This window comes from Pempheris klunzingeri, chromosome 11, assembly GCF_042242105.1.
Source record: "Pempheris klunzingeri isolate RE-2024b chromosome 11, fPemKlu1.hap1, whole genome shotgun sequence".
NCBI classification, from domain to species: domain Eukaryota; kingdom Metazoa; phylum Chordata; class Actinopteri; order Acropomatiformes; family Pempheridae; genus Pempheris; species Pempheris klunzingeri.
Window position 1 is genome coordinate 24689952 of NC_092022.1, and position 19573 is coordinate 24709524.

The window sequence follows — 19573 nt, forward strand, 5'->3', positions numbered from 1 at the left end:
CTCTGTGTTTAATCAATTTCCATACTCCAGGAAGCAGAGGGCTGAGTGAGGCAGGAAGGATTTTACACAGACTTGTGGAAGGAGAGTCAGACTAAGAGCTGTCAGAAGATGAGGTGGAAAAGATTCTGATTCGGACTTTTGTGGTTTAACTACAGTTGCAGCCTAAAAGGAAGTGCTGCCTGACAGGCCAAACTCAGGGAAAACACCTATTTGCATTTCCTGGGCTAACAACACTCGTCTCGGCTGTGACAGATACCCTCAGCCCATCTTCAACACACTGCGCTGTGTTTTTCAGGATAACACCACAGAACCGGGCACAGGAGCTTTTACAGTCCGTTGATGTTTTCACATTTTCCCGCTAAACGTCACCTGTCTGCTAAATCATCCCGGCTAGCTCATGAGCTAAACTAGCTAGCTAGCTAGCTAGCATTAGCCGTTTGGCCAAACAACGTCAGCTGCGAGTTCACTAACGAGTCGTATGCGGGAGACAGCGCGGCTGCCTGTTATTCCGGACAACAGCAGTGGAAGAGAAGAAAAGGGTAAGAGACGTAGCTGTCATGGAGGCTCGGTAGCCGACAGCTCTGAGACTGTCTGCGGGGAAAACAGCGGCGCTCTGACGTTAGCTGTGATTAATGTGACTTCATTGCTGGCTTCATATCGGCCGCTGCTAACTGAAGTGAGGACGGTGTCTCTACTGCTGCTGCTGCTGCTGAGGATAAGAGTTAAAAACGTGTCTCAGGCAGGCTCTTCGCCTCATGTTACAGGGATGACGTAATGTTTTCCTGTGATACCTGTGCGGAGGTGACAGGGAGGATGGAGGATGGGTGCTGCACCTCGGGGTGATCCTCAGCCTAAAGCCTCTCAGCGGGGCCAGCTGGCCTGCTTTGGGATAACAGGGATTTTTTTTTTTTTGGATGGGGGTTTAAATTGAAAGTGAAAGTTAGTGCCTGATGCTGCTGTGTGTGGTAGTGACGATGGATCCCTCGTGCTAAAAGGATGTGGGCTTAGGGCTGAGCTTAAGTAACGGTTCCAGTTGTAGGCGTAGTTAAGGTAAATGAGTGTCGACAGGGACACAGACTTCACTGTGTGTGTGTATTAACCAGCTGGGTTTAATGTGCTTGCTTTCCCACAGCGATGGTTCAGCCTCAGCCTGATGGCCCGATGCAGTGGGAGATGTCCGGGGAGGACAGTGGGGGGGCTCTCAGGGTCCCACCGGAGCTGGCTGCCAATGAAGTAGTGACCAGGCTGCTGGGTGACAACCAGCAGCTTAGAGGTAGGATGCATCCCATCATTTAAGGCAATTAAGCAATATTTACTCCCCCCAAAGTAAAGCATGTCTCACAAAAACATTAGATGATACAAATGGCACATTGTTGGCCGTAGAGAGTACGGTAGAAATGTTCTAACTGTAGTCACAAAAGTAGAAGCAATCATTGTCTCTTGTTACACTTTGGACTATAAAACCTGTGTGTAATGAATTGAGCAATGATATGTTTTATTTCCATTTACTTTAACTTTTATTTCTTTTGCAACAATGGGGTAATAGCAAATGCTAGACAATAGAGTAACATTAGAAAGGAGATGTGAAATCAGTGAACTGACTCAGTTTAGACAGAAACTGAGCACCAGTGTGTTTTTATTTATACTCGTGAATTCAACATTTTATTTGTAAGAGTCAAGTTGCATACTGTAGTTCTTCTTTCAGCCCCGGAGCACAACATAAAAGCCTCACAGCACAATTAGAATTATCTTGTACGTCTAGTTTATTATCACAAGGTTGGTTTAATCTATGTCCTCCCTGTTTCTCTGACTCCGTCTGTATGACATCTCAACCTCCTCCTCATCCCTCCCCCTCTTACCTCATCCTCCTGTTCTCCAGAGGCCTTGCGGCGGAGCAACCTCGCCCTGCGTCAGCGCTGTGAGGAGATGGAGGGATGGCAGCGGAGGACCAGGGAGGAAAGAGAATTTCTCAGCTGTCGTTTCCAGGAGGCCAGGGCCCTGGTAGAGAGGCTGGCCCAGGAAAACCACTCCTTACAAGGCTTGGTGAATGGCCCAGCATCCTCCTCTAACCACAGCTGCAGCTCCAGCCAGACTGAAGACCTGCAGGGCCTCCCGGCGAGGAACGGGATGCTGGACGGACCCCAGGTTAGCTGGCTGAAATTCACACATGTGCTTCCTCATATTGAGATAACATGTACTTAGCATGCTTGGAAAACACACACAGTGAAACTTGAAACTACGTTAGAATCTCTCTGCTGAAGAATAGAATTGAACTCCTTACACCTGCTGACTGACACCTGCTGTGTCTGTCAGACCCTAGATCAGCGGGACAGGAAGAGAGTAGAAGAGACGGATCAGCACACACAGACCATGCCACCTCGCAGCCTGGTGTGTATGACGCCGCTGCTCCGGGGTGTTTCTTTTGATGCATTTGTTTATTGTTCATCTAACTGGTATGTCCGTGTGTCTAGGGTCTTGCAAGTATGTGTAGCTCCTTGGGTAGTGTCCTCTCCTCTCCCCCCACCTCATTTTCAGTGGCATGGGGGGAGAATGGCCAGGTGAGCCTGCTCATGTCTTTTGCTTTCCACCAATCAGATCCCTGACACTCCTGTCCCACTCCCTAGTTTAGTGCTCCCCCCCCCCGCCTCATCCTTCATGGCATTCAGGCAGAGGTTGGAAATCCTGACTTCCTACTCGGATGAATAACGTGGGGTGGCCTGTGGAGTCACAGCTCTAAAAGACAAAACCTGGAACTAATCACCATGCAGCATTTAGAAAACATCTAGAGGTTGTTTGCAGTTTTTCGAGATACTTCCGAGGAGGAACACTGGATTGAATGGCAGCTGGACACTGTCTCACTTTGAATGGAGCACAGCATGAACACCCAGTTCTAACCCACCTATTGTAAAAGGGAGCACTCTTTTCTAAATCACGGGTCTTTGCTCTCTTGCGTCAGTGTGTATTTCTACTTTTTGCTTGGTGTTGGCCCTCCTGCCCGGGGTGAACGTGGTCTGTCGCTATCCACCTCTCTCCTGCCATCCCTTCTCCCTGCGCACATTCATCCCTGGCTCTTTCACTGTCATGTCTCTCTCCGCAGCCCGTGGAAGGTGCAAACGAGTTCCTCCAGCTGCTGAAGAGCCACAAAGAAAAACTGGAGGAAGGGATGAGAGAGCTGAAGAGGAAGAACGATGACCTGGAGAGGGAGAGGGATGAGGGAGAAAAAGAGAGAGAGCGAATGCGGCGCTGTATTGACCAGCTGCGGGGCAAACTGGTCCAGGCGCAGGTAACCCCACAAGTACAGATACATTCTACCCCAAGGATGTAATGCTGCAGACGAGCAGGATGGATACGCATACATAACAGCAATAACAATAGACTGTGCTTGATGACTTGTTAAAAATGAAAAAAGAAAAGTATTTAGCAAGAGGTGGCTTGTGTAGTAACATCTTTATGTTGTTATCCTAAATCTCTGTTTCCAGATAAATTTGAATGTTTATTCCTGGATTAGCTGTTGTTGAAAAAACACCGGGTCCTACATTTCCCATAATGCAACCAATAGCATCTTTTTCTTAGGTTTATGGTTAATGTCCATATCTGTCAAAGTCCTGTTAGATATGGATTGTCACAATAATTAGCTGCCTTAACTGTGACCTAAAAGACTTGTGTGAATGATTTTTGTTTTTTTTTTCCAGGCGAGCAATGTCACTGAAGAGGTTGCTCAACAGCGCTCTGAGGCACAGCACTCCTCTGACTGGTATGACACATTCTCCCTCCTAATACAGAATCCGTCCGTGCACTGTTTGAAGCTACAGCACTAAACTGACTCTCTGTGTGTAACTAGTTGTCACTTGCAGCTTTTGGGCTGAGTGCTGTTAACTATACTGCACATCTGCAGGCAGTTCTCCTCATGCTTTTGTATATCCTGCGTTTCCTCTGCTTAATAAAAGCCTGACTTTTGAGATGTCTTCCTCCTCCTCCTCCTCTTCCTCCCTCTCTTTCTGTTCCCTTCTCCAGCTCTAGCCTGGCTAAACTCACAGAGCAGCTTCAGGCCACACAGGGCAGGTGAGCCCACAGCTCTGTGAGGCTTTCTCTTTCTCACCGTGTGCATGTTCCATCTCCGTTTCTCATCAACAACAATACAGCAATTTATGATTTTTTTTCAGTAATAGAAGTATTTTTACTGTGAGTCTTTGTTTCAGATTCTTTCTCCCATTTTAATGTAACCTTTTTGTTTAGTGGGTTGGATACTTGGATAGTATAAGGAATATGGGAATTTTTAACGTTTTCATAGTGTGATATTGCTGCTTTGATTTTATGACATTTCATGCAAAACTACACAGAATGAACATTAATTAGCTACAGCTTAGTTAATTTGCTAGCGATAGATTCATTGAAATCAACAGATGGTGGATTAAACTTTCATTTGCTACAGGTCATGAAGACATTGTGCAAGTTATAATTAAGTATACTATGAAAACTAAGTGATGCATATATATTCTCATAAAACATAAATGTGTGTTGTATTAAAAACAGTCTGCGGTACTTTGTTTGAGTACTAGTACCAGACAGCAGACACCACAGTTATTAAAAGACAGTAGTGTCAGTTTGACCACAACCCTTCCAATAGCGTAGATACTGTGTACTTTTTAAAGGAACATCTGTGGCTCCTCTTACACCAAAGTCCAGTCAGGGCCAGTTTCCCAACAAGCTTTGCAGTGTAGTTATGAATGTGCTGTGTGTGTAGGTATCGTGAGTTGGAGGAGAAGCTTGATTACCTGCAGAAGAGTTCAGCTCAGCGGGACAGAACTGAAGCTCTGCTCAAACAGAAGGACAAGGACTGTGCTCAGGTATGAGCTATGACCAGCTGTGATTTTTGATCCCATGACCAGAATCCTAAATGTTCAAATCCTCCAACTACTGAACTCCCAGATGGTGGTGCTGTAGCAAGCAGCCTTAAAATATCATCTGTAAATTTGATAGGTTACAGTTTGTTTGGGTTTTTGCAGCTGGCTAAGGACTCCGAGGCTCTGAAAGCTCAAGCGACTTCGCTCTTAGGAGAACTGAATGAGAGGCAGAGCTGCCTGGAGAAGAGCGAGCACGAACGCAAAATGTTGGAAGAAAAGTAAGTTGTCACGTCTTGTCAGCGCGACTATATACACTACTCACAAAAAGTTAGGGATATTCGGCTTTCAGGTGAAATATGTGGAAAATGTAAAAAGTGAATGCTACAGTGATATTATATCATGAAAGTAGGGCATTTAAGTAGAAGCATGCACTGGTGATTTTATTCATCTTAAACAATTTATTGAAAGAAAATCTAACAACAGTGGTAGGTATACCACAACAAAACATTTTCAGTGTCTCAATAAATTGGGACGTGGCCAAAGGACGTCCACTCCTCTCCTTTCTGTGACTCTTCCAGTCTCTGTATCACTGTTCCAACCTCCTGATGACACTCTGTGACCCTCTAAGCTCAGTGAACACCTCCGTCTGAGGACTTCCTGTTTGAAGCCTCCAGTGTTGAGGTGCTGCTGATCAACTGTTAGGTGTCGTCTTGGTCTCATGATGTCAGAATGTGAACAGCAGGATGAGGAGGACTGTTTAAATACCAATTCTACCTGAAGCAGGAAATGTATTGGTGGATTCATGGATCAAACCTGTTGTGAATGTTGCTGTTAAGCTTCTTGTTAGAGAACAGCAGCTGGTGCAGAAAGTACTGAAACACTGAACAGTTGGACATGTGCATTCAAAGGTTTAGAGAAGGTCACATTAAGTTCACCTGGAAAGGTTAGAATGCATTTTAGGTTCATCCTGAAACTTCACCTGAAAGCTGAATATCCCTAACTTTTTGTGAGGAGTGTATGTAGATGTAGAGACTCTTCTGTGTTCACCTGCAGGCGTGGGTGTGTGCTGATGTGCTCCTCTCTGCTCTCCCTGTGTGTAGGCTGTGCAGTAAGATGAAGGCCCTGCAGGTGGCAGAGCGGGAGCTGGAGCAGCAGAAGAAGCAGCACCATGTGGCCACGGACAAGCTGCTGCTGCAGACCCAGGGCCTGGAGCAGGCCCTGAAGACGGAGAGACATGTCGTCACGGAGGAGAAGTGGGTTCGACACACACACACTGACATGTATACACACACACACACACAGATAGCAGCAGGGTTCGAGTTCTAATCCGAGCTTAAATAATTAAAAAATAACATTGGGGCAGAGATGAATTAATAAATAATGGTTGGTTGCGCTGGAGAGGGAGAGAGAGAGATAGAGACTTCACTACTAATGACATGCTCCAACGCTTTCAGAAACTACTTGCAACAGTTATATTGAAGTGGTGGTTAAGTGTAGCCACACTGGCATTCACGAGGGAATGTGGTGCATTATTTAATAACGCATTAAAATAATGGTCAGTGTTAATGTATTAGTGACAGGAAAGGCTTCTTTCACATGCATTAAAAAAGGCTTTTCTCTAAATAAGAGTAATAGTCCTAAAAACTATATCATTTTTCAAACAACATGAACAAAGGATAATACATTTGAATTTCAACTAAATGTTATTATGTCATCCTCCATGCACAAGATTAAGAAGATAAGATCATTTTATGGGGTTGTTAAGGATGTTAACCGTTTCAATGTGGTAATGACTGCTGCTTGCTCACTTCCCCTTTTTTCTTTTCAGGAAGAAACTGACACAACTGCAGCACGCCTACACGTGTCTCTTCAGAGACTATGATTCTAAACTGAAGAGCGAGGTAAAACCACATTCCAACTTTTATTGACACCCATTAGTTTTAGTGTAAAGCTGACTGATTCATGTCTTAACATTCATCTGTGCCTGTGTTATGTGTTTGTCCTCCAGGGAGGAGATCTTTCCAGCCGCCTAGAGGAGGCAGAGAGAGCGCTGGCTCTGAAGCAGGACCTGATTGATAAGCTGAAGGAGGAGGTGGAGCAACAGAAAGGCTCACTGGAGACTGTTCCTGTCCTCACTGCACAGGTACAGTCACACAAAAACCACCTTCATTCTGACTGCTACGTTCAGTTTGGAGATTTACGGTTATGACTGGACATGTTTCAAAAGCTTCTAACTTTCTGTCATCGTCATTTCAAATGTCAGTGTAGCCAATCTCACACCGCAGCTGCTGTCATTAAACTGTATATTCGCTTATTTTATTTGACAATGTCCTGATCATAAAGTGATCATTACACATACAGACAGAACAACCATGCATCCACACGTCTTTGGACTGTGGGAGGAGGCCGGAGTACCTGGAGAGAACCCACGCAAGCACAGGGAGAACATGTAAACTCAAATAATTAGGTGAATTTGGCTGCATTAAAACACTTTTTTACATAATTTGAAATTATTATTTTAATTATTATTATTACTTTGCCTTTACTGGACAGAGACAGTGAAGGTAGACGGGACAAGGAGGGTGAAAAAGGGTCATGACGTGCAAAAAAGGTCGGCAGTAATGGTTGTAACCATGTGGTCATGTGCTTTAACCACTCTGCTACCAAGGCCCTCCATAAAAGTTGGTTTCTCTCCCTCACTCTTCTTAACTCTCTCTCTCTCATTAACTCTAAACACAAAAAATGTTTTGTTTTGCATGTGTGTGGATGAAGTCAAAAAGAAAAGCATTATTCAAAGGGCTTCAGTGGCACAATAGTGGATACATAGCCAGGCCACACGTCAATGGGGTCAGTGACAGTGAGTAAGTTTGTCCAGCTTGAGGATTCAGTGTTAAAGGTGTAGTTATACATGTTTTAATGATCTGCTCTATGTAAATGGTCTGTATTTGTATAGCGACTTTCTAGTCATTTCGACTACTCAAAGCACTTTTACATCACATCCTCATTCACACATCATTCATTCAGAAGGAATCTAAGTTGGACACACACACACACACTGAAGCATGTTGGGCTTCAGTCTCTTGCCCAAGGACACTTCGACACGCTGACTCATAGGAGCCAGGGATCGAACCAGCGAGTGGGGTATCTGCTAGTCCTGAAATCACCTGAATCTTTTGGGGGCCCAAAATAGATCTCACAAGAAGTGTTCATTGCAAATCGCACTCTGAAGATCATAGCAGTTAATGGAGTCACTTGCCAGTTAAATCAGTCACATCCACTCTGTAACATTTATGTAACACAGGTGCGTTAAAATGGCTGTTGTTGAATGAGGTCACATCTCCCTCTCGTTCACACCGTCTCTGTGTTTGTGTTTCACAGGCTGAGATCTACAAGGCAGATTTCCTAGCGGAGCGAGAAGCGAGAGAGAAGCTGAACCAGAAGAAGGAGGAGCTGCAGGATCAGCTGAATCAGACCATGGCTGAGATTGACAGGCTCAAACAGGAAGCCACATCACGGTAAAAAAAAGAAAAGTAATCTCTAAAAGGGGAAAAAAGTCTCTTGACGTCAGCTCTGATCCAGAGTTACATAGTCCTTGTGTGCTGAATTTCCCTCAGTGCCCTAAATTTCACTTGCTAATCAGATGTTGCATCAGCATCTTGAGGTGACTTTAGCTTTACTGCAGCTGCCAGCCAAGGCACATCATCAAGACTGTAGTCAAGAGCTGTATCTATGTTTTATATTTCTAGACATTTATTAAAGTGTGATTAATCAGGAAACTTGTCTTTTTCCACCTGCGTTTCAGTGCACGCATGGAGCAGATGAAGCTGCGACACGTGGAAGACTTTCCAGCACGGGCCCAATACATTCCTCCTCCACCAGGTACAGACAGCACAACCAACAGACACACAGGCTCACATTCAAAATGGTCTTTGTAGCCTTTGAATTGCATGAATTGAAGCATGAATTGTCTCGGGGACAGCTTCGTGTTGTCAAGTATTGTCAGTGAAAGAAGTATTCAGATAATACTGTAAAGTAAAAATAGCAGTACTATACTGTACAAATACTGTTACAAGTAAAAGTCCTGCTTTTGAAATGTAGTAAATCAAAAGAAAAGAAGTTTTAGCAGCTAAATGTACTCATTGTGGTTTCTAAGCTGAAGGGGGGGCTGTCTCTTGGTTACTCCCAATTACTCACTGTTTGCTGCTTCGGGGGTCCGAGGGTTGTTTGAATGGTATATTGAGAGTCTGTGGGTTAAAGCTATAATCAGCTTTGAGTGACTATATCCCCCCAAATAAGCAGGCCTTTACAAATATATCAAAATCGGTGGGGGAATAAACATTTTCATCAAACAGAATTAAGAAAACAAAATAACCAAACACACAAGGTCAGTATTTAGTATGACATGTAGCTACAGTACAGCTAGCTGCTTGTCACATGCTGTTTTTCTGCCAACAACCACAAACACTGTTAATACTACTTAAAGTAATTCATATCATGGTGCTTAGTTCAATTCTTTGCAAACTACCATTTAAAGAGTGCATGAAATGTTTTGTAATTAAGTGTAGTGGAGTGAAAAGTACAATATTTCCCGCTGAAATGTAGAGAAGTAGAAGTATCAGTAACAGATCTATAGAAAAAAAATCACCTCTGAATTGTACGTAAGCACAGTACTTGAGTAGATCACTATGCACAGACTCTTTGTGATCCCCGTAAAACAAAACGTAAGATTTCCTGGTAAGAAGGCTCCCTGACTTTCTTCTTCTCTCCTTCGCCTTAGGTGGGTTTGCTGGTGCAGCTTTCAACACAGTGCCCCCTGCCCCCTCGTTCCGCAACCAGGGTTTGGCACCAGTTGGTGATCAAGGGGCAGTCGGAGCTGAGGAGCTGCCAGATTTATGTTGTCCTAAGTGCCAGTACCAGGCTCCAGATATGGACACGCTGCAAATACATGTCATGGACTGTATACAGTAACATGAGCATAGTTCAGTACACCGACACACACACACAGAATATACTTACGTTTTTGAAATTCAGCATGTCTGCTCCCAGATCCGGGGACAGCATGGAAAAACATGTTTGGTAGTAGTTGCACCTTACTCTCTCTGCCATGCAAACACACACACACACACACACACATACCTAAATACATTCTGTGGATCTCACCTAGACCTAGAACCTAGACAGATGACCGTGTGAAGACAGCAAGATAATCAGCATGGTATTTTCCTAGAACTGCTCCATGGATTCAAATTCTGTTGTAGCTTTTCTGCCAGTCATCTTTTTCTTCTTTCTCTAAGCACCTGTTCTTTTTATTTGCCCCGTCCTGCCCTGCCCTGCCCCGCCCTGCCCCCATCCTTCCGCATGACGTGCCTCTGAGATGGCACACCGATGCACATGCCTGTCAGTATTTCCCTAAGATTGTACACTTTGACTCCATACACATCGGTAATTATTGGGCCTAAAACTGACAATTCAGAGGGACACTTTTTCCACTCCAAGGAGAAAAACACGTGACAATGTGAAAACCTTAGTGAGCTTTAAATCATCTAGAATATTCAAATATGTTTTGAACATAAATGTTGCTGTATGCATTACCTCAAAACATGTATTATTATGTATTAGAGATGGATTTACTCTTACTGAAAAAGTAGCCATTCTCTGTGTTCTGTGCCTGTGTACACCTTTGACTGCTTATCCCCTGTCTTCTCTTTACCTGTGGCTATTTATCTCTCTCAAGGTAGGCATTTCGAGGGTCCTTCGCAGTTTGTGTGAATATTGTCAGTAATTACACATCATTTGGAGCAAATAATGTCGTTTCAAACCGATGAAGTTTTACGAAATAAACCAGATCATTAGCCCTTGTGTGTGTTATTTCCTACGTGTAGTAAACGGGAAGTGGGAAGATACCATTTACAGCGATAAGGGGAAAAACACGCGTGTTTTCCTTAAACCTTCAACCACAACACCAATATTAAATGTAAGTATTACATTGTGCTCTAAGTCTTAAGGTATTGATCCCCAAAAAGAGAAATGGGTCGACTAAAAGCATAAATAGTGATGATACACCTGACAGCGAGGACAGATGGTGACGCTCTACCACCATCCTGTCAAGTTAAACAGCGAGAATACAGGAACCGGAAATTAGAAATCCCGCTTTCAAAATAAAACATTTGCTCTTATATTTCTGAGGATTATGCTTCGGCTCTGAGAAATATCCTCTTCTAATATTGTAGTAATGCATGTGTGATTTCTAAGTCATTTGGTGTAAAGGTGTTGTTGAATATCTCAGGGTTTTGCATAAATATGCACACTGAATTAATACGGCGACGGTTCCGACAGGAAGTCGTACTGACTTTATTTTGGTGAGCTTCACACTGCTCTGTTGTTTGAAGCAGCGTCCTCCGGACACGCTGCGTTCATCGTTGCGTCTTTATTCGCCGGTTTACGCGACTGCCGTTGTCTGTTTGAAGTGGTCTTCGGGCAGGCATGTCGGGCTCAACTACCCCTCCTGCCTCGGCGGAGGCTGTGGGGGTCGATGTGTGTTTCCCCCCCGGATACAAGCCTTTCAAACCCGAGGAACACGGCCTGGAGCGCGGGTTCCGTCTCACTGCCTTTTCGGACCTGAAAGGATGAGGCTGCAAGGTCCCGCAGGAGGCTCTGCTCAAACTCCTGGCGGGACTGGAGGCGGACCGGGCCGACGGGACAGGGAAGGCCGGAGACCATGCATCGGAGTTCGGCCAACAGTTGCCGGGCCCCCGACTCGGTGAGGAAGAAGTTCGTAATTAGTGGAGCAAGTCCCGTTCATCTGGCCAGAAACCCCCGTGGTCGACGGCAGACAGTTAGCCTAACTGCCGCTAGCCGCGCTAGCTTGTGTAAACTCATTTGACAGCTGGGCAGATAAAGGCGTTTTATTTAACATTTATTTGATATTCCTCGGCTATCGAGCTTTTAAAAGCCGCTTCCAGTCGCAGGTTATCACCGGGTTACATCCTAAATCCGTTTGGCACATGAAGTGGACGGTAGCTAGCTAAGAGAGCTCTGAAGTTCCGTGAGTTGTCAGATGTGTCTGTCTGGTGTGATTCAGCAGAAACACTCTGGATGCTCTCGGTGCAGAGTTCGTGCTCCTGGTTAAACATTTCTTCTTGTACATGAGTTTTGTAATCTGAAGTGGAAGTTGTGTTCTTCTTTTACTGCACGTACAGATGTAGCAACCCACAGTGTGTGGAAACCACTGGGCTCAGGTCCACTGAGCGACAGAACTGTCTGTCTGTCTGTCTGTCTGTGTCTGTCTGTCTGTCTGTGTCCCTGTCTGTCTGTCTGTGTCCCTGTCTGTCTGTCTGTGTCCGTGTCTGTCTGTCTGTGTCCGTGTCTGTCTGTCTGTATCCTTGTCTGTCTGTCTGCCTGCCTGTCTGTGTCCCTGTCTGTCTGTCTGCCTGTCTGTGTCCCTGTCTGTCTGTCTGTGTCCCTGTCTGTCTGTCTGTGTCCGTGTCTGTCTGTCTGTGTCCTTGTCTGTCTGTCTGCCTGTCTGTGTCCCTGTCTGTCTGTCTGTCTGTCTGTGTCCTTGTCTGTCTGTCTGTCTGTGTCCTTGTCTGTCTGTCTGTGTCCGTATCTGTGTCCGTCTGTCTGTCTGTCTGTCTGTATCTGTGTCCGTATCTGTGTCTGGATCTGTATCTGTGTCTGTCTGTCTGCCTGTCTGTGTCTATGTCCGTATCTGTGTCTGTATCTGTGTCTGTCTGTCTGTCTGTCTGTCTGTGTCTGTATCTGTGTCTGTCTGTGTGTCTGTCTGTTGCTCACACACTGATACTATCCCACCTAACAGACCCGTAACAAACAACACCTTTATTAAACAACAAGAACACACTCAGACTATTAAAGCAGTTCTCTCAACATGAACTGAAATGAATGAGCTCACGCTAACTGCAAGGATACTGCAGGCACAGGTGTGTGTGAGTGTGAGTGTGTGTGTGTGCGCGCTCACTGTCACTGTGTGTCTGCAGGTGTGGGGATGGACTGCTGTGTGATGCCGCTGAGGCATGGAGGACTCTCTCTGGTCCAGACCACTGACTTCTTCTACCCTCTGGTGGAGGATCCTTACATGATGGTGAGTTAGCAGCAGGTGTTTCCCCTTTGTGAAGCGCCGCAGCGCCCTGCTATCGCTCATCAGGAAACTATCCAGGAAGTAAGGCTGTCCAAACACAGAAAGGCTTGTGATGACATACTCATCCTGTTGCATCAAGTGGGTGGTGAATTAAGTATTGTAGATGGGTCAACTGATAAAAAGAGTAGATTAATTTAAATTCTGTTGACTAATCAACTAATTGTTGCAGCTCTGTTATTTTGAGTTGTGTTTATTGCCCCTTTCCCTCTCAACAGAAAGTACTCTGATGTCTGATGGATATGTAAAGTGACTGCACTGTGCACCGTACACTGCATCTGATAAACCATGAGCCTCTACATAGCAGTTATGTACTCTCAGAAAGACAAATGTGGATAAAAAATGCTGGATGCAATTGGACTGTTATAGACCCCAGGAAGCATTGAAGATGCTCAGCAGCGTTTTAGTCTAATTTTCAGTTTCCATTTACTGTTTTTAAGTATGAAATAGCTGTAGAGCTACGTGTGTATATGTTCACCTCATCACTGACGGGGTAATGAGTCGGAGGGTCCTTGTGTCCGTAGTCACTCAGTTATTTAATTCAACCTGCAAAATAAAAAGGGTGGTGGTTTAAAACAGGAAAAAGAGCAACATTTCCTGTTTTACTCTTGAAGTGAGTAATTTCACTACTTTGCCTTGTAGCCACTAGATGTTGCTGTATCACCTGAGCATGTCAAATAAAAGAGTCAGTCCGGGAAACAAGAACTAAATATTCAGAAAACATTCGACAGCTCTGTGTTGCTGATGTACATCAGTGAGGACAACAGAAGATTTCACCCTGAGAGTTCATTCTGGGAATCTTGCAAGTTTCAATTAGTTTGAAACACTTTTTTTATGTATATTGATGTTTTTACTTCTTTGAGTCTATGTGTGCGAGGTATGTGCACCTAACAGTTCACAGCTGCTCATGAATAAAACCTTAAATACTAAAAGAAATCTCATCAGTTGATCCATTTTACTTTCCCAGACCGAACAAAACACCGTGGACCTGCACCTCTCTTTTATCATTGCTATTTTTCTTTGTTGTTTGTTGAAAAATTATTTTAAAAAACTAGTAGTTAAAGTGGAGTACCAGCCATTGAAGCTGAATGCTGTTCACAAGGTGATGCGGTAAAATTGAAAAGTGATGGCATGGCAACAACTCTTTAGAGTTATTTACCTATGTTGACTAGTTTGTGTCCTGTCTCTCTCTCTCTCTCTCTGTCTGTCTGTCTGTCTGTCTCTCAGGGAAGGATAGCTTGTGCTAACGTCCTCAGTGATCTCTACGCCATGGGCATCACCGAGTGCGACAACATGCTGATGCTGCTGAGTGTCAGCCAGAAGATGAATGATAAGGTAGCCTAATGTGTGTTCATGGGTGGATGCCAAGAAGTATGCTTTTATTTTTGGACGCCACTTGTGTCCTCTACTAATCTAATTTATGCACATTACAAAAAGTGCGGTAAATCTTTTTAGCTGAGCTTTGACGTGTGTGTGTGTGTGTGTGTGTGTGTGAACTGACGTCTGCTTTCATAATCCAGTATCGTCTGTGTACACATGTCTGACACAGGACCGTGAGCGGGTGATGCCGCTGATGATTCGGGGATTCCGTGATGCAGCAGAGGAGGGCGGGACTTCAGTGACAGGTGGCCAGACTGTGATCAACCCCTGGATCATCGTTGGAGGAGTAGCATCAGTTGTCTGCCAGCCTAATGAGTTCATCATGTGAGTTAGTTAAAACGGTCACAGCTTCAGCCTCCTGCCCTTAGTTACTGCCACACAGACGTAGATCCTGGAAAGAATGTGTGCCATCAGAACGTGTTTGACCTTGTTCAGTTCAGCCAGCAGGGAGTGTAGAGAAGTAGTGATAGCCTGCTGGTGAGCTGCTCTGTTAGTATCAGACTGTGTTGATGACCGCTGCCACAGGCTGAGCACAAACCTCAGCACGTCCCTCTGATCTGTACACCTTTTTCACACCATTTTGACCACATCTTGAACCAGAAAATACAAAGGTGTAATTACCGTAATTTCCGGACTATTGCGCACACCTGAATATAAGCCGCACCCACTAAATTCAAAAAGAAAAAAAAATGTGTACATATATAGGCCGCACTTGTCTATAAGCGGCAAGTGTCCACGTTGTAACATGAGATATTTACACAGAAAGATTTTTTTAATGTTTAATTAGATAAATGCTTTTTTTCCAAACAGTGCCTGTAACACAGCAGTAAAACGGCTGGTTAAAAAAATAAAAAATACCGTAGCCTACCAGAAAAGTCACTGACCGCTATCTTCATCTTCCTCCTGCGCACTAAAACCACTGAAGTCGTCTTCTTCAGTGTCGGATTTGAACAGCCTCAGAAAGACTCTCTTGCGCTTCCCGCTAGAGCGCCCCCAGGAGGCCGCTAGCCCGTAAAAATCTATAAATTAGCCGCATCATCGTTTAGGCCGCAGGGTTCAAAGCGTGTAAAAAAAAAAGTAAATTAAAATTACGGTAATAACATTATAACGAGTGCAATCGACACGTAACACAGCTGAGCCATTGTTTGTGTTATTAGTTCCACCAAGTAAAGCAGAACTCATTCCAGCTTCTCAAATGTGAACATTTACTGCTTTTCTGTGGCACTGAAGGTCTTTGGGGTTTCAACTGTTGGTCAAAAAACTACATGAATATGTTTTTGGGCTTGACATTTTTCACTGTCTCATTGAGATGTATTGATAATGAAAATGATCCTCACTTGCAGCACTAAAACACACCAAAGAAACCAAATACAAGTCCTAGAAATAAGAAAGTACTTCTAAAGTTCATTTTATTGATAAAGGAACATTTAGTTTCATTGCAAATCACCAAATTTGAAACCCTTGGTGTTGGCAGCCATCGATATGTGTGTGTTTTGGGTTCTTCCCAGGCCAGACGGTGCTGTACCAGGTGACGTCCTGGTTCTAACTAAGCCTCTGGGGACGCAGGTGGCTGTGAATGCTCACCAGTGGCTCGATCAGGTGAGCCACCCGACTCAGCTCACGTTAACATTACTTGGAGTGCTGTCGTCATATTGACCTGTTTCTGTGCTCACATGTGCACCCTTCCCCTGCCGTGTGCACCCTCCGGCCTCTGTCGTTCTTTCTCACCAGCCTGAAAGGTGGAACAAGATCAAGCTAGTGGTCACCAAAGAGGAAGTTAAAGAGGCCTATCAGGAAGCCATGTTCTCCATGGCAATGCTAAACCGCACAGGTACGCTGCACTGCAACACACACCAAGGAGATGTGTTTCTAACTGAGAGGATGTATAATGTCTGGTTCTGCTCAGGCCTTCACACTGATCTGAATTTACTCTTCTTCATTTAGTCATGATGGGAAATAAATGACAAACACGTGTTGGCCTGTGTCAACTTTTAAGATGGTTTTGGCCCACATGAAGTGTTTGTGTGTTTTTGTAGTTGTGATCGTTCCTGTGTTTGTCTCCAGCGGCAGGCCTAATGCACAAGTTCCAGGCACACGCTGCGACAGACGTGACAGGTTTCGGGTTGTTAGGACACGCTAACAACCTGGCAGCACAGCAACAAAACGAGGTGGCCTTTGTCATCCACAACCTGCCGATCATAGCCAAGATGGCCGCCATCAGTAAAGCCTGTGGAAACCTGTTCAATCTGGTTCAGGGCACGTCGGCAGAGACTTCTGGTATGACGGCTGAAATGACTGCACTAAACATTGTCCTGGTGAAATGATTACTGTGTGGAAGTGTAGACCGGATTATTGTGACTACAGTCTCCTCCCCTCCTCCCCTCCTCTCCTCTCCTCCTCCCCTCCTTCCCTTCAGGTGGGCTGCTGGTGTGTCTGCCCAGAGAGCAGGCGGCCAAGTTTTGCTCCGAGATGAAGAGCCAGGGCTCTGGAGCCGGAGGTCAGGGAGCAGCAGGTGGAGCGTGGATAATCGGAATCGTAGAGAAAGGTGACCGCCACGCTCGCATCATTGACAAGCCCCGCATCATCGAGGTTCCACCACGAGGAAGCCAGGCAGCACATCAGGACAACAGCTCCAGCAGCCCTGCTCCCAGCCCCATTTTGTCATAGACACTGTCGCCCCTCTGACACTGGTCCTGTGTGTGTGTGCGTGTGCGTGTGTGTGTGGGTTGATGTCGCTGTCCATCTCGCCCCCCTGGGAGCACACAGACCAAATCATCTTTTCCAGTGGGAGTGGAAATGGGGCGGCATACGCTATTATTTATCCACCGTTGGAGAGAGCTGCTGGAACAAGACCAACCTTTCACCAGTTTGGAAAGAAATGAAATGTAAATTCAGGGTAGTATGCTGTGCTAACCGCTCACACCCCTTTTTATTTCCTTCCCCTTTCTTAATTCTTACAGTCAAGTGATTTCATATAATTTATCTGAATGCAAAAAAGGTTTCTAGAAAAAAAAAAAAAACAACAAATTTCAATTCTGAAGAGAAAAAACATTCCAAATCATTCTTGCCAGCAAATAATGAAGACTGAGTGTAAATGTGTGTGTTGTGTGTTATTATCAGTTGACTGGGCTGCTTTGCTGTGATGACGTGACTCAGAGGTTCTGTGTGTTTTTTTGGAGCTGTTGGTGAACGTATCTCGTGGAACAGAAATGGGTCATCAGTCCCGACGCCTGGCTCTGCCCACACGGCCCAGAGGAAGGCTTGAGCAGCTTCCTGTGGACCAGCTGGGTGGTGTTCAGGGCGTCCCTCTGTGTCAGCTGACTGGCTGTCCAGCACCAAGTCCCTCCAACCATTCCTTTTTATGAAGCTCCACCTTGTAAACCCCAATCTACGGGGGTGGGTGGAGTGGATGTTTGCCTTTGGATCGGGGTCGGACTTGGACTGCCGGAGGTCTGAAGCTGTCTGCGTTTGTCGATTTCCTGCTTTTCACAATCAATAAAACCATCATCAACTCAGAGTGGAGCGCTGTTTGGGTGTTATGTCATTATGAACAAACTTCAGTTGTGTAGGTATTTATTTAGGAAGTGCTGCAGTAACCACATGTTCCAGACATGTAGTGCAGTAGTAGAGAAGGTGGGGTTCGAACCACAGTCCTTTCAGTTGATGTGCTTTGGGACGTTTTACCAGAGTTAGTGGCACCTGGCTCTTTTTGCTATGACTGATAGACTGAAGAGGTTTGGGAGCCAACCAGTGACTTTAGATTCTTAAGTGACCTACTTCACTGTAGAGCCAGGTTGAAATCATGAATTACATAACTTAATTAATATATAAAAATATATAACCATACACTCACTGGCCACTTTATTAGGTACACCTGTTCAACTGCTCATTAATGCAAATATCTAATCAACCGATCACATGGCAGCAACTCAGTGCATTTAGGCACGTAGACATGGTCAACACGACCTGCTGAAGTTCAAATTGAGCATCAGAATGAGTAAATGTGATTTAAGTGACTTTGAACGTGGCATGGTTGTTGGTGCCAGATGGGCTGGTCTGAGTATTTCAGAACCCTGCTGATCTACTGGGATTTTCCCACACAGCCATCTGTAGGGTTTACAGAGGATGGTCCAATAAAGAGAAAATATCCAGTGAGCGCCAGTTCTCTGGGCGAAAATGCCTTGTTGATGCCAGAGGTCAGAGCAGAATGGCCAGGCTGGTTTGAGCTGATAGGAAGGCAACAGTGACTCAAATAACCACTTGTTAGAACCAACCAGAAAACTGAGGCTACAATTCACACAGGCTCACCAAAATTGGACAATAGAAGACTGGAAAAACGATGCCTGGTCTGATGAGTCTTGATTTCTGCTGTGACATTCGGATGGTAGGGTCCGAATTTGGCGTAAATGTGACAGGTTGAAGGAAAATGATATACAAATAGTATGATAAAAGTTCAAGAGTAAATCTGCAGCAAGGGTAAAAGATCATACAGCTAAGAGGGATAATTCATGAGTATAAAATTTGATTAAAAGGGTAAAAACACTCATTGTGCTTAAAAAGTGTTAAAACTTGAAAGATCACTAATTTATTATTATTTTTCTAGCTCATGATTTGTTGTTAAAAATTGAGCTGTGGTAGTGTTATCGGTGATCTGCTAAGTAGCCTTGACACCTGCCAGTCTGAGATCGATTGCTTTTGTCTCCGCCCACTTAACTCTGGGAGATCGCGAAGTTTTCGTCATTGAAAAAAAAACAGTTCACACTGATCATTTCTCCCCGTTATCAGGTATGCACACGGTGTTTTGTACCGGTAAAATGGTCGTAATCATTTTTCTAAGTCTTCAGAGTGTTTCGAGAGTGTTTTGTTAAGTTTTGAGCAAGTTAGAGAGAAGTTAGCTAGGAATGCTAATGAGCTAATGTGTGCTAGCGAGCCGCGCTCATTAGCAACCGCCATCTTGTTAATTAATTAATTTGTACTCATAAGACACTCAAATGTACTTCACTCATTTTCATTTGTAGAACGTATTTAATAATTTTGTATGAGTTTTGCTAGAGTGGGCAGCTCTGTATATAAAGCAGCTGACTGTGGCTCAGGTCACCTCTTTGACTGTCAGAGTTTGTGGAAGCAGCTTGGTGCTTTTTGTTCTTAAATCAAGGTAGTTTTTCTTTGATATCAAGTTTAAAACTGTAGTTAAAAA

At 44.6% G+C, this 19573-nt stretch overlaps 2 protein-coding genes across 3 annotated transcripts; both read left to right on the forward strand.

Annotated features, from left to right (window-relative positions):
- Positions 1 to 463: 463 nt before the first annotated feature.
- ikbkg (inhibitor of nuclear factor kappa B kinase regulatory subunit gamma) lies at positions 464 to 10703 on the forward strand. Of its 2 annotated transcripts, XM_070840175.1 has the most exons (15): positions 464 to 539; positions 1133 to 1273; positions 1880 to 2145; positions 2314 to 2388; positions 2472 to 2558; positions 3098 to 3283; positions 3693 to 3754; positions 4745 to 4847; positions 5007 to 5122; positions 5945 to 6097; positions 6673 to 6745; positions 6853 to 6987; positions 8223 to 8359; positions 8647 to 8723; positions 9622 to 10703. In XM_070840175.1, exons 1-15 carry the CDS (start codon positions 479 to 481, stop codon positions 9810 to 9812), a joined length of 1863 nt encoding a protein of 620 aa, XP_070696276.1. In that variant the 5' UTR covers positions 464 to 478; the 3' UTR covers positions 9813 to 10703. The 2 variants fall into 2 exon arrangements, with proteins under 2 accessions (XP_070696276.1, XP_070696277.1); XM_070840176.1 differs by lacking the exon at positions 2472 to 2558.
- A 529-nt stretch (positions 10704 to 11232) lies between these two features.
- sephs3 (selenophosphate synthetase 3) lies at positions 11233 to 17893 on the forward strand. The gene is made up of 8 exons (XM_070840085.1): positions 11233 to 11604; positions 12839 to 12942; positions 14224 to 14331; positions 14546 to 14700; positions 15885 to 15975; positions 16108 to 16207; positions 16441 to 16653; positions 16793 to 17893. Exons 1-8 carry the CDS (start codon positions 11328 to 11330, stop codon positions 17041 to 17043), a joined length of 1299 nt encoding a protein of 432 aa, XP_070696186.1. The 5' UTR covers positions 11233 to 11327; the 3' UTR covers positions 17044 to 17893.
- The last annotated feature ends 1680 nt before the right edge of the window (positions 17894 to 19573 follow it).